Raw genomic sequence first — 13,046 nt, forward strand, 5'->3', positions numbered from 1 at the left:
TGGAGTCTGGATTTTCTCTGGGAAGGTACCCGTGGGGAGTTCGCCTGTTTTTCCCGAGGGGTCACTTTCTGTTTGGTTTCTTGGAGCCCTGTGCCGGTCTTGCTGTGGCTTGCGTCATCACTCTGAGTAGTGAGTGTCTCCCGTGGGATGCTCCTTGTTTGACTTGGAGTTTCTCTGTCTTGCTGAGGAGCCGTCACCCCGCTGAGAGACCTGGAGGCCACTCTGCATGAAGGGACAGGTCGTCTTCCTCGATCCTTCGTGGGCACCTCGCCTGGGTGGCCGTGCTGTGCCTGTGGCCCTCGGCGCCCCCAAGCCACGGTGTGGCGTGCACTGGATGCCCTGGGGGGCTGTCCCTGGTCCCTGCGCTCCTCTCTCTCCTTTTTTTTTTTTTTTTTCTTTTAATTTTTTTTTATTTATTTATGACAGTCACACAGAGAGAGAGAGAGGCAGAGACACAGGCAGAGGGAGAAGCAGGCTCCATGCACCGGGAGCCCGATGTGGGATTCGATCCCGGGTCTCCAGGATCGCGCCCTGGGCCAAAGGCAGGCGCCAAACCGCTGCGCCACCCAGGGATCCCTCCTCTCTCTCCTTTAACGGAGCTTTGCAGGGAGGCTTAAATCTGCTTGTCGGGCATCAGGTGGCCTCCGCGCTCCTCACCTCTCCACGTGAATCTCTGAATTAGTTGGTCAGGTTCCACCTGAAAACCTTTCCAGAATCTGATTGGAGTTGCCTTGACTGTCCCGCAGAGTGTGAGTTGACAGGCTTTCCCTTAGAAGACCCAACTGTAAACACGCCAGCTGTGCATTCAGGGCAGGGGCCCGGTGAGCAGGCCGCGCGGCCTGGGACCCGTGTCACGAAGCCACCCAGTGTGGGGCCGGCAGGAAGCAGGCTGGCTGGAGCTGGCTCCTGGCCCCTGGACCGGGGACCTGTCCGGGGGTGACGGGCACAGACGCGGTCTGATTCCTTGACTCTTTGGATTTTAACGGTTTACCTAAGTTATTCATAGTTTTCTGAATAGAGGTGTTTTCTGCATCTTTTGTTTGATTTCTTTCTAGGTTCTTGATATGTTTGATGATTTTGAAATGGTGTGTTAATGTTCTTCATCTTTTAACTGACTTTTTTAAAGGTTTCTTTTGAATGTTTTATTGGTTGGAGTTATTTTTGATTTATGTTTGACTTCAGTTTTCTTTCTTTTTATTTTTCTGAGTTTCTTATTTTTAAAGGAACCCATAATCACTTGGATCAACAAGGAGTTAAGATGCTGTGTCCTCCCGTTTGTGGGAGGAAGGCTTCTCGCTGTGGTCCGGGGAACCCCATCCTGTCTCCAGCACTCCCTGGGCCCGGGTCTCTGCACCCAAGTTCATAAGGACTCTCTCTGGAATTCTGCAGGTGGAAAACTTATTGCTCAGTAACCAAGGGACCATCAAGCTGTGTGACTTTGGCAGTGCCACGACCATATCGCATTACCCTGACTACAGCTGGAGCGCCCAGAGGCGGGCCCTGGTGGAGGAAGAGGTGAGTGGTGGGGCACGTGCCCCCGTCCCGGCCTCCTTCCTCTGATGCTCGGACTGCGGCGGTGTGCTGTGCCCGAGAGGACTGGCGGGCCAGACCTTGGTGTTTGCCTCCCAGGTGTGTCTTTGGGCCAGGAAACCAAACTTGAGGGTTACCTTGTGTGTCTGTCACTCACCTCATCCCAAACTTGCCTCTTATGGCGTTTTTGGGGGGGAATTTTTTTTTTGTAAAAGACCCGTAACAGAAAACTTCGTATTTCCACCGTTCTTTTTTTTTTTTTTTTTTTTTGTATTTCCACCGTTCTTAAGTGCGTGTGCCAGCAGCATCGAGTACGTTCATCGTGCTATCGTCCCCGCCATCCACCCACAGAACTCTGCCACCATCCCAAATGTGGCTGTTTAAAAAAAAATCATTTAAAGATACACGTCATGGGCTCCCGCAGGAAGCCCCAAAGGACGTTGGTGGGTGTGCCCCGAGCACATGTGGGTCGGAGCGTGACAGACCACACGCACACATGGCAGCGAGGCCTCAGGGAGGGGCCGGGGGCACTGTGCGGCTTGCCCTCATCTGGACACCCCTGAGCTGCACACTCATGGCAGCTGTGCTTTTATACGTGGTGAGCAAACACAGAGACAGGAAACCCCAGAGATATCGGGGTAGGCCACCTGTGGGGGCTGCGTTCTGCAGGGGCGTCCAGGGAAGCCTGCTGGGAAGGAGCCTGAGGGACGGGGCCTGAGCAGGCCAGCCGCTCAGCCCCCGGGGCCTGCACCACCAGAAGCCCGCCTGGAGGTCAGGTCTGCACAGAGCACCTGTTGCTTCTCCTGGAAGATGTCACTGTCCCCTGCAGGCCCCAGACAGGTGTTGTGGATCAGAGCACAGGTGCTCCTAGATGGTCTGCACTCATTGGGGAAGGGGGCCTCCATCACTAAATCACCCCAGACCAGTGCGTTCCCACTTGTGTGTGAGCACATTTATAGCACAGCTGTTCCTGGCAAAGTGCAAACGTTTGAATGCTTTCCTTATGCCACTTTGCAGAGTAATGATGGTATAGGAGCGTGGAGAGGGGTCCCTTGTCCCTGGGTGCTGGGCGGGTGGTTTGTAGCTGCCTCATGGGCTCTGAGTCCTGCCCCCCGTCACTGACTTTGGTAGCTCCTTGCAAGTGTGCGAGCACCTGCTGTGTGTCGTGCACACCTGTTTGGGGTGATGGGTGGGGGGCTGGAGTGGCCCACTCCTGTGCTTTCCTGCCCTGCATCTCTTCCCACCCCTGCGATTGGCCCGCGGGCATGTGCACCCAAGTGCCGTAACAGGAGCCCCCCACCCTCCCTGATTGTTTGCAAGGACTGTGGGTGCCATTTCTTTCATGGTTCATATTTTGGTGCCCAGATGCCGAGATTTGCTTCACGCTCGGTCCTGTGTGCTCGGACATGCTCCCTTCATTTGAGAGCCCTTGTGCACTTTGTGGAGCAGCAGGGTGTCCCGTCCAGCCCTGGCACCTGTGTTCCTCAGGGGAGTGCTGCCGCCTGAGCGGGAGGGAGCACCAGAGACCCAGCTCTGGGCATGTGGCCGCATGCATGCGAACCTACACACGTGTCCCTCTGTTAGAAGCCCTGCATCTACACTGGTCCCTCCGTCTGGCCTGGCCTGTGGGCCTCCTGCCCCCACACATCTGTGTGCCCTCTTTCCTAGTGAATGGCCCAGCTGCACGTCCCAGAATCCTCGTGTTACTAGAGAAAACAAATCTCCTGAAAGGGACCCAGATTCATGTGTGGTTCTGTGCTCCCCCCCCCCCTCCCCCAGCCCAGACTGAGCCTGTGCTCCGTCATGCTCCTTCGTGCTGTGCGGAGAAGTCCTTGGATTCTCCTTCTCCCCTTCGGGGTGCTGGTGTTACCGAAGTACATTCAGTGGGACTTCTTTTTTCTATCTTATTTTTTAATAGACGACTTTTTGAGCAGTTACAGATTTCCAGAAAAACTGAGCTGAAAGCAGAGGCCCCCCCTTGCCCACACGCTTCCCGCTTTGTCCTCCTGTCTCTCTTGCAAGGATGTGTACACGGGTGTGCATTTCCCAGGTCCCCCGCACTCTCACGTGCCACATGCTCTTCTGGCTTCTGCTTGCATCTTCTACGTCATGGCCTCTCTGGGGTCTGCACATGGGTCCCTCCGTGGTGCCACCCGGTTCCCCTCGTGCTCCTGGTCAGGCAGGGTCCAGCGTTGTGCCACCTGCATAGTTAGAGACGGCAGCACCCTGAGCAGCCTGCATAGTGCTCTCGTGTGCGTGTCTCGGGGTATGAGCCCAGAAGCGCAGTGGCTGGGTCTGTGAGTAGGTCCAGCTGATAGGGTGTAGGGCTCTAAGTGGAAGTGTATCGGTCACGCACGACAGCGCAGGATCCTAAGCATGCCGCTTGGGGACTTTTCCCGTGTGATGCCCCTGTCCCCCTGCGTCCGGGCCATGTGGGGGCTGTGTGGCGCCCCCAGCTTCACCTCCCCCTGGTGTCCTGGGTGAGTCCTGCCTGAGCGCAGGAGTGTAGTTTTTGGAATGGGCTGCTCGAGGCCTCCACCCACTTTGTTCCCGTTCATCTCTTGTTCATCCCCGAGGAGTTGTAGGAGTTACACACCCTGCCCGTGTGCCCTGTGTCCACAACGGGGGCCCCCGTGCACTCACCCCACCTGTGGCCTGCCTCTGCAGGGGCTTGAGTGGCCAACCGTCACGTGGAGAACAGCTTGTCGTACTTTCCGTGTGTCCGGCTGAGGTCGTGGCCCTGGTGCCTGCGGCCTCGTGGTCGGTGTTAGCTTACTTACCTTTCCCTTGGGCGCGAGGCCTCCCCGTACCGCAGCCTTGTCTGTCACATGTCCCACCCTCGGTACACGGCTCCCAGGGTGCTTTACCTAAACACCTGGTAACTGTGGTTTGGTTCTGCCTCCCACAAGGACCTGTCCCGAAGCGTCTTGTAGAAGAGTGCTTCCTCTCACAGTTCTGGGCCACACTTCCTGCGGGTGGGACACACTTCTCCAGCCCAGGCAGCCGGGTGCCCACACTGAATGCTTGGGTGTGGCTGCATCCGCAGGCACCAGCGAGCACCAGCGCCCCTGGGGCAGGCGGCAGTGGGGGTGAGGAGGCAGGCGAGCGGCCTGCCACCGTCTGGGCGGTGGCATGGATTCGAAGCAAGATAAGGAATGGTGCTCGTGTGTGGCCTTCCCCTTGAGACTGTCTGTCCTTCAGATCACCAGGAACACCACACCCATGTACAGGACACCGGAAATCGTGGACTTGTACTCCAACTTCCCCATCGGCGAGAAGCAGGACATCTGGGTGAGGCTGCGCCACCGTGGTACCTGGCGGCCCCGCTGTGGGCATGTGGGGCCCTCGGGGCAGGTTCCCGCCTGCCTGTTCTCCCCTTATTCCTTCTTCTCCTTTTGCTATTTTCACAAGAGTTACTTGTGACTGCCGTTAGCAGAGACACGCAGAACAGAGTCAGGTGGGGTGTCCCACAGGGTCCTCGGGGACGCCGTGTCTGGGGCAGTGCGCCTGTGATGGGTGTGCCCGTGCAGGTGTGCACGTGGGCCCTCCTGACCCAGGGACATCTCTCTGAAGGAGAGGCCAGGGGTTCATGCAGCCGGACTGGCTGTCCCAGTCTTAGAGCTCTGCAGGTCTGCTGACAAGCAGCGTGAGGGCCAGGCCCTGACGCTCGGGTGACCCTGCTCCCTTTACCTTCCTGAGACCCTGTGGTGGTGCCTGCATGGAGTGGGCATGAAGCCTGGTTGCGTCCCTCCTGGGACATGGTGTCCGGGAGGAGCTGGGGGAGAGCGGTGCCCAGGGGCCGGGGCTGCACCTGCCCACACCAAGGCCGCCCACCCCCTTCCTGGCCCCTAAGAGCGGGGGGGGGGGGGGGAGCCGCGCCTCGGGCCCAGACCACCGTCAAGGGCCGAGTTCAGGTCTCCGGGTAAGCCTCCTGCGAACCCTGCTGCGGACGGGGGAGTCTCCACCTGAGTGCAGGTGGCCACTGATTGCGGCTTGCAGTGAGCTGGGGGTGCCTGCTAGAGCCCCCCACAGGGTGCAGCCTGTGCAGTCTTCTTTGTAACCGTGGGTCCAGCCCAAGTCGGTGGCCTTGGCTCGTCCCTGGGCCCGTGGTCCCGCAGGGGAAGCTGACACTGTGTGCTGAGGGCTTGCCCCCCCATCGGAGGGAGCGGCTGTGGGCGCTCCATGCCTCCGTTCCTCCTCCGTGGCCCCGGCCGAGCTGCGGGGCAGTGGGCGGTGGGGAGGGGCGTCTCGGGCAGGGACTCTCGTGGACCCCCGGGGCGCACATTGGCTTCCTGCTCCTGCCGCGGTAGGCCGTGCACGCTGTGTCCTCCTGGGTGGCCCTGTGGGGCCAGAGGCTTGCACGTGGGGACTGGCTTCCCGATGACAGAGACACTGTTGGCCCCTCGGACCACAGGGGCTCATGCCTGAGGGTGCAAGGCAGGCTGGGCGTGCGGGGGTCGCCCCTCGGGGCCTCCATCCTCACCCCTGCACCCCTCGCCCCCTTGGCGCCCCTCCCTCACCTCCGCTCTGCCCCCACTGCCATCCCCTTTGCCCCTGTCCTGCCCCCAACTCCGCCCCATCGCTCCTGCCCCGCCTCCTCCCCTCTTGCACCCATCTTCCCCCCTCACCCCTGCCCCCTTTATGCCCCCCCCGCCTGCCCCAACTCTGCCCCATCGCTCCTGCCTGCCTCTGTCCCCTCTTTGCCCCCATCTCGTCCCCCTCACCCCTGCCCCCTTTACCGCCCCCCCACCCCAACTTTGCCCACATCACTTCTGCCCCGCCTCCACCTGCCCTTGGCACCCATCTCCCCCCTGCCCCACCCCTCGGTGCCCCTCCCCTGCCCGCCTCCTTTGTCCCTGCCCCCAACTCCACCCCCTTGCACCACCACCCCACCTCATCCTCTCAACTCCACCCTCACCGCCACCCTCACCCCCGCCCCACCTCCACCATGCTCCCTTTGCCCCAACTCTGCCTCATCACTCCTGCCCCACCTTGCCCCCTCAACTCCGCCCCCTCACCCCTGCCCCCCCCTCACCTCCACCCTCCCCACAGGCGCTGGGCTGCATCTTGTATCTGCTGTGCTTCCGGCAGCATCCTTTTGAAGATGGAGCAAAGCTTCGGATAGTCAACGGGAAGTTCTCGATCCCTCCCAATGACACCCGGTACTCTGTGTTCCACGACCTCATCCGTAAGTCCCATGTCCGGAGGCCTTGAAGGCCACGCCGCCCTTCAGTGCTCGGCCCCATCTGTCTCGCCCCTCGTGGCTGTGTGCCCCCCCTCCCCGTGGGGGCTGTGCCCCGGGCCCAGCACCCGTGTGAATTCTCAGGGCTCTGAGTGGCCCCTTCTGGTAACTGTGCCAGTTTTGGTCTCACTCTCCATGTCCTGTTTCACTCCCTTGCTGGTAATACCAGTGGCAGGAGTAAACCGTGGGGCCTCCGGGGTTGTGACCTTGGGGAGAGACGGTCTTGCAGTCCTGACCCTGACGTGAGCTCGCCTGCTTCTGCCCTAGGCGCCACGCTGAAGGTCAACCCCGAGGAGCGGCTGTCCATCACAGAACTGGTGAACCAGCTCCAGGAGATCGCGGCCGCCAGGAACGTGAACCCCAAGTCTCCCATCACTGAGGTAGGGGCCTTGCCAGGCGTTGTCCTTGATGGCGTGTTCAGGACGTTCCTGAGAGGCCCACCTGCCCTGGGCAGGAGACAGGGTTCCTGGCAGCAGCTGCTGGGGGCTCCCGGGGGCGGGGCCCATAAACTGGGTGTGGGGCTCTGGCAGATGGTGTCATGAGGGCCTGTCCCCAGGCCTGGGGGCCCAGGCAGGAGGTGGAAATAAGGACCTGCCGTGTCGGGGGCAGGGAGAGTCATCACCCCGGGGGAGGAAGTAAGCTGTGGGAGGGTGTTGGGTGGCATGGTGGGTCCGCTCCAGGGACAGTGCTCCCCCGAGAGTTGGCAGCGGGTGGGTTGGGTGGTGGTCGGGGAGCTGTTTGATCTTTGGGATCAGAGAGCAGAGGTGCTGCCGGACACACGGCGCCCCTAGTGGGGGGACTGCTGTGCACGTTGACATTGGTGCTTCTGGGACCCGTGACACGGGTGTGTAGCCTGGTGAACCCCTTCTGTCGGGTTCTCTGGACCACATGGGGCTGAGCGAGCAGTGACGCGGTCCTCCCTGTGAGAAGACAGCCCACCCCGGGACAGCAGAGCTCCCGAGAGTGAGAACAGGAGGAGGGGCCGAGACCCAGGAGGAGGGGCTCGGTATCCTTAAATAGGAGGGCATGGCAAAGGATTTTTTTTTTTTTCTTAAGATTTTATTTATTTATGAGACGCAGAGAGAGGCAGAGAAGCAGGCTCCCTGTGGGGGAGCCCAACATGGGACTTGACCCCGGGACCTGCCAAAGGCAGACACTCAACCGCTGAGCCACCCAGAGGCCTCTGAAAAAGGAATTTTAAGAAAACCAAGTAGCATCTCCATGTCCTTCACGACACAGGCCCAGAGATGCTGAGCACCATTTGTTAGGGTTTGCAGGGAGTGCTGGGAAGTGTAGGGTCAGGTCAGAACGACGATGTTGTTTTTTCTAGAAATTGATTAAGCAAACAGAGAAGTTGTGAAGAGAAGACATGGGCTGTCTAACAGATGAGGGCGTGTGCGTTACTTGGGGTTTATAGAACGTTAGCATCAAGCATCAGGTCATCCAGAAAGACACCGAAAATGACAAAGTCTCATTCCATTCAGTAAAAATGACGGTTACGTGTACCTTAGTTCCTTTACCTCAATGCTACTGTCTCTTCAAATCACGCCAGAAACTCTAAAGCGTGTGGCCGAGTAACTTACGAGTCCTCTTGGAAGCTGCATCTGACCCGAGGCTGGACCCCGTGAGGCTTCCGGCCCCATGCTGACGTCATGTGGTTGGGCTGTGCACCTTGCCCGTGGGCTCCCAGCATCTGTGCAGGTGTAGGGCTTGAGGCCCCAGCTGGCAGTGGCCATGGGCTCCGCTCGTGGGAGACAGCCTCACTGTGCACAGCCCACAGCCGAGGGCACCAGCTGACCGGGGATGGGTGGGCCGCTGTCCTCTGTCACTGCAGAGCTGGGCGTGTGGTGGGCGTGCAGAGTAGGGCAGGTTCACGGCTGCTTCCTCTGCTGTGATGCTGAGCCCGGGCATGTCAACCTCCAGCGTAGCAGGCATGCAGGTGCCGTGTCAGTGTGCAGGCCTCCTGGTTTGGGCAGGTTGTGAGACCATGGGATGTTCTTCCCTTAGACCTCACGGTGAGGCAGGTTAACTTGGGAGCCAGCGTGCCCGGGGCTCAGGCACCGCGTGGGGTGTCACGGAGGCTCTCTGTGTGGTGAGGAGCGGCGTGAACTGCAGCTCTGACCTCTGTGGAGGTCGACTGTTTGCATTTTGAATATTTGCAGCTCCTAGAGCAGAATGGAGGCTATGGGAACGCTGTCCCTTCCCGAGGGCCACCCCCTCCCGGGGGCTCCAGCAGTGGCTACAGCGGAAGTGAGTACCCACCATCTGTCCCCTGGGGATACCGTGCCCCTGCCGCATGCTTTCGGCCTGGCAGCAAGGGACAGGCTCCACGTTTGGGGCCCCGAGGACACCCTGAGGTTTGGGTTCCCCAGGCCTGTCAGAACTCAGTGGACCTGGGGGAGAGGCACGAACGCCAGCTGTCCTCTCCCCGTACCGTCAGGACAGCACTGGTTCTCTGTAGCTTGGAGCGACGACAGGGGTGGCCACACGGGCATCACCACCCACTCGTGGGGCTGGCTCGGTCTCCAGCCCCACGGAGGCCCCTGGCCCCTCTGTAAGTCACCGGGTGGGGTGGCTGGGGGCCCCGGGGCAGACAGTGGCCAAGACGGCCAGTACAGTAGAAGGAGCGCGGGTGGGGACCAGACACCATTCTGGCAGCAGCCGGGAGGGCGGCCGGTGGTTCTCCTCAGCCTCAGCCCGTGTGTGTCAGGACAGGTCGAGTGCCCGGCACGGACATGATGGGGCTGTGACCCCAGAGGAGCCTGTGGCCCAAGCTCTGTGTGGCTGGGCCTGGGAACGCTGTGCCAGGACACGCTCCTGCCCGCCTCAGTGCTGGCGTGTGGACTCAGCTCCTGGCCCCTCAGCTGTCCCGGGCCCTGCACGTCCCCCTGGGTGTCCTGTGTGTGAGGCTGCCCCAGCTGCTGCGGGGAGGGGGTTCTCAAGGCCCCGAGGGAACACGTGCGGCAGTGCCTGGCCCGGGGTGGGCTGGTAACGACCTGGTGAGGGGCCAGCATAGACATCACACGTCGGACGCGTTGGCCCCATCCCAGCTCCTCGGCCCAGCGGTGACCCAGCCGTTGGCAACAGGCGCAGTTGCATCGGTCACGGGCCGTGGAGAGTCCCCGGGGTGAGCGCGGCCCGTAGGTGTGCTTTTGTCTGCTCACACCCCCTTCTTCCAACGCTGCCTGCCTCGGGGGGCCGCCCCGCTCGCCTCCAGGCAGTCGTGTCCTCGGGGGCCCGTCCTGGCGGCCCTGCTCCAGGAACAACCGTTCCTGACACGTGGCCTTCCTGTGCCTGGCTTGGCGCTGAGCGGGCCTCCCAGCGGCCAGCCTCTCGGCCTCTCGGCCCCGTGGGAGCTGTGTGGCGGCCGGGCCCCAGGCCGGGCCCTCATCAGAGGCTTGTCTCTGCTTCCAGGCCTGGCGCTGGCCGAGTACGACCAGCCCTACGGCGGGCTCCTGGACATCCTGCGGGGGGGCACGGAGCGCCTCTTCACAAACCTCAAGGACACCTCCTCCAAGGTCATCCAGTCCGTTGCCAAGTGAGTGGGGGCGAGCGGGCGAAGCTTCTAGGTGATGGCACCTGGTTTCTCCATAGTAGGGGTTTCCCGATCTTTGGGCTCTGTGTCGCCTCCACGCCTGGCAGGACCCGCACTCAAGGCCGCTGGTGAGCGGGTGATGCCCCGTCCACACGGGCTCTGCCATTGTACCCACAGACGCTGGCGCTGGATTCTGCGCCTCGTGTTGGGGGTGGCCGCTCCTGCTGGGGCCCCCGGGCTCCGTGACGACACCTGTCTCGTGTGTGTGGTTTCTCCTGGATGGTGTGGAGTGAGTGGGGCAGGGGCAGGGCCCGGGGACACCTCCCGAGTGCAGCCCCACTGAGTGACAGCACGGAGTTACTGGGGCGACAGGTCCGCCTGCGGGTGAGGAGTTACCTTGTGGGTGGTTCAGGGCGGCATGTGTGTGCGGCTGGAGGCCACCTTGCTGGGGCAGGTCTCCCGCAGGCCCCCGGGCCCGCATCCACATGAGGCTCCCTCTGTTTTCCAGCAGTTAGGGGGATGGTCCGCGGGTGCTGGGCCGGGAGTCTCCGTCCAGGGAGACTGCAATCCCCGTGTGTCTCGGACACCTGCGGGCTTCCTCGCCTCGTCCTCGTCCTGCTGTTTGGCGCTCTGGTCTTTGTTTTCTGTGCACCCTGTTGACAGCACAGGTAGAGCCACGCACAGGCGGTGAGGGGTGTGTGGCCGTTGGGCTGTGTTGGGCCGCATGGCACCGCGTGCTCTGTATCTGATGCAACTCTACGGAGGAGAGGACACTGGGTTTCCGCTGGTTGTCTCAGCACAGGGGGCGTCTGCCCACATCGCCGTGACCCTCCGTGACATCCCGGGCCGCAGCTTGTCACAGGGCGTGTCTGCGCGTCCAGGGCGGGCACTCCAGTGTCCTGTGTCCATGTTGGCAGTGGCTGGGACAGGCGGGGCTGCCAGTGACATGGACTGGGCTGCCGTGTGCACGTGCTTCCTCGCCCACATGTGGCGATGCCGTGTTGTGGGCCGCTGTGCCTGCTGCACCCCACGGGCCGCCGTCCCCTGTACCTGGCGCCGACGGCAAGGCTGTCAGGGCAGGCCACGGGTCGCACGTCTCCACTTGGGTCCTGCCCCTCCTGCCGGCACATGATGCCACGGGGTCTCGGGGTGGGCTTCTGGGACTGGAGGGCTCTGGAGCGGCAGCTGTTGGGGGTGATGAGTAGATCGTGGACGTGCAAGGAGCTGCTCAGCCCGGCTCTCAGGAAACCACAGCGACCTGGTGAGACCCCTTCCTCACCGGGTCTCATGGCTTCTCGGCAGACCGTGGCCACGCTGATGCGGTGCTGGCCTCAGCTTCCAGCTTCTGGGGTGGATGCAGGGGAGGGGGCCCGCAGCATCTGGTGCAGCCGCGGTGCTGGAGTCCCCGCTGGGTGCCTGCACGTCTGTTCAAGCTCTTGAACGTGGTTTCCACAAACAGGAGTGTGACGCTGTCTCTGGTTGGGGCTGGAGAGGGTGGTGGTGTGCTCCTGGGCTTAGCCGGCTTAGGACCGGCTGGACCCCACGGGGCATGTTGACTTGAAGACCTGACCCTGGCAGCACTCCTCAGGCTGAGAGCACAGCCAGGGTCCCAGTGGTGACACGGGCGAGGCGGCCTGGGGATCCGTCGTGGTGGGTCCCACCCCTCGGGGCAGGGCCTCCGGAGTCTGGGAGGTGCTTGGCAGGTCTTGCATGATAACGAGACCACAGCTGGTACGAGGATAGAAAAGCTGTCACCTGGTGACGTCAGGATTGAAGGTTTCTTAAACAAAAAATGATACGTGTCAGGGTCCCAGGACCAGGACCACTCCCAGGGTTGGAGGTTTGCCAGAGGACACCCAGACTTGGCACAGGGCCGTCCTTGGGGCGGGGGTTTGCCTCAGAGCACAGGGAAAAGGCGCTGGTGGAGTCTGAGGAACCTGGCACGACTTTCTGGGTCTTCCGACTCCGTGGAGTCGTATGGGACGCGTGTCACCCAGGGGAGCCTCCCAGAGACCCAGCACCTGGGGTTGGGGTCCTCAGGGCACGCAGCAGGCGCCAGACTCATACCAGGTCTGGGAGGAGCGGGGAGCCTCCCGAAGTCGCTGGACCGCAGCCGCAGAGCCGCCTGGCCAGCAGGCCTCTGTGCGTTCGCGGTTAGGCCTGCGTGACTGTCTCTTGTCGGGCTTCTTACTCCCAGCGTGATTCAGCGAGAGCGTCTGAGACGCGCAAGCACGCAGGCCGGAGGGGAAACGTCCCCGGTACCGACAGGTTCTCGGCGAGCCTACCTAGAGCCCTCGGGGGTGTCGGACGGGGGTCGGCAGGACACGTGGGTTCCAGCCCTGTTCTCTGCCCTGGCCAGCAGCCATGACGTTCACGCTTGTGAGCACCAGTGCCTGGCAGCCGTGCTGCCGAGGGGCCGCCCCAAGGCCTGGGTGGGGGCGGCCGTGCTCACGGCTGACGGGCTCTCGGGGTGCCGAGCAGCCCTCCGTGATGCCGGCAGAGACCCGGGGGTCCTGGGAGGCCCGTCCTGGGCAGGGCCTGGGCCCGCGCGTCGGCCCCTCACTGCCTCCTGGGTGTGGGAACACGCCTTCCGTGCACTCGTCCCGGGGCCAGACGCAGGCCTTTGGCGGCCGCCCCCACCCAGGCACACCCCGAGTCCCCGACTTCACCTGTTGGGCTGTCGTGTTCACGTCGTTCCGCCCATGCCCCACGCAGGACAGAGAGGGCCCGTGGACGGCA

General features: G+C 62.1%; 1 protein-coding gene across 7 annotated transcripts in view; it reads left to right on the forward strand.

The window, feature by feature from the left end:
* GAK (cyclin G associated kinase) overlaps nucleotides 1-13,046 on the forward strand; it is a 54,881-nt gene that overhangs the window by 16,962 nt on the left and 24,873 nt on the right. For all 7 annotated transcript variants that reach the window (XM_041752247.1, XM_041752248.1, XM_041752249.1 and 4 more), the window contains 6 exons: nucleotides 1,390-1,515; nucleotides 4,732-4,821; nucleotides 6,583-6,718; nucleotides 7,040-7,152; nucleotides 8,935-9,022; nucleotides 10,187-10,310. In XM_041752247.1, coding sequence (XP_041608181.1) covers nucleotides 1,390-1,515; nucleotides 4,732-4,821; nucleotides 6,583-6,718; nucleotides 7,040-7,152; nucleotides 8,935-9,022; nucleotides 10,187-10,310 — 677 coding nt within the window. The remainder of the gene's footprint in view (nucleotides 1-1,389; nucleotides 1,516-4,731; nucleotides 4,822-6,582; nucleotides 6,719-7,039; nucleotides 7,153-8,934; nucleotides 9,023-10,186; nucleotides 10,311-13,046) is intronic.

The sequence above is a fragment of the Vulpes lagopus genome, chromosome 4 (assembly GCF_018345385.1).
Source record: "Vulpes lagopus strain Blue_001 chromosome 4, ASM1834538v1, whole genome shotgun sequence".
Taxonomy (NCBI): Eukaryota; Metazoa; Chordata; class Mammalia; order Carnivora; family Canidae; genus Vulpes; species Vulpes lagopus.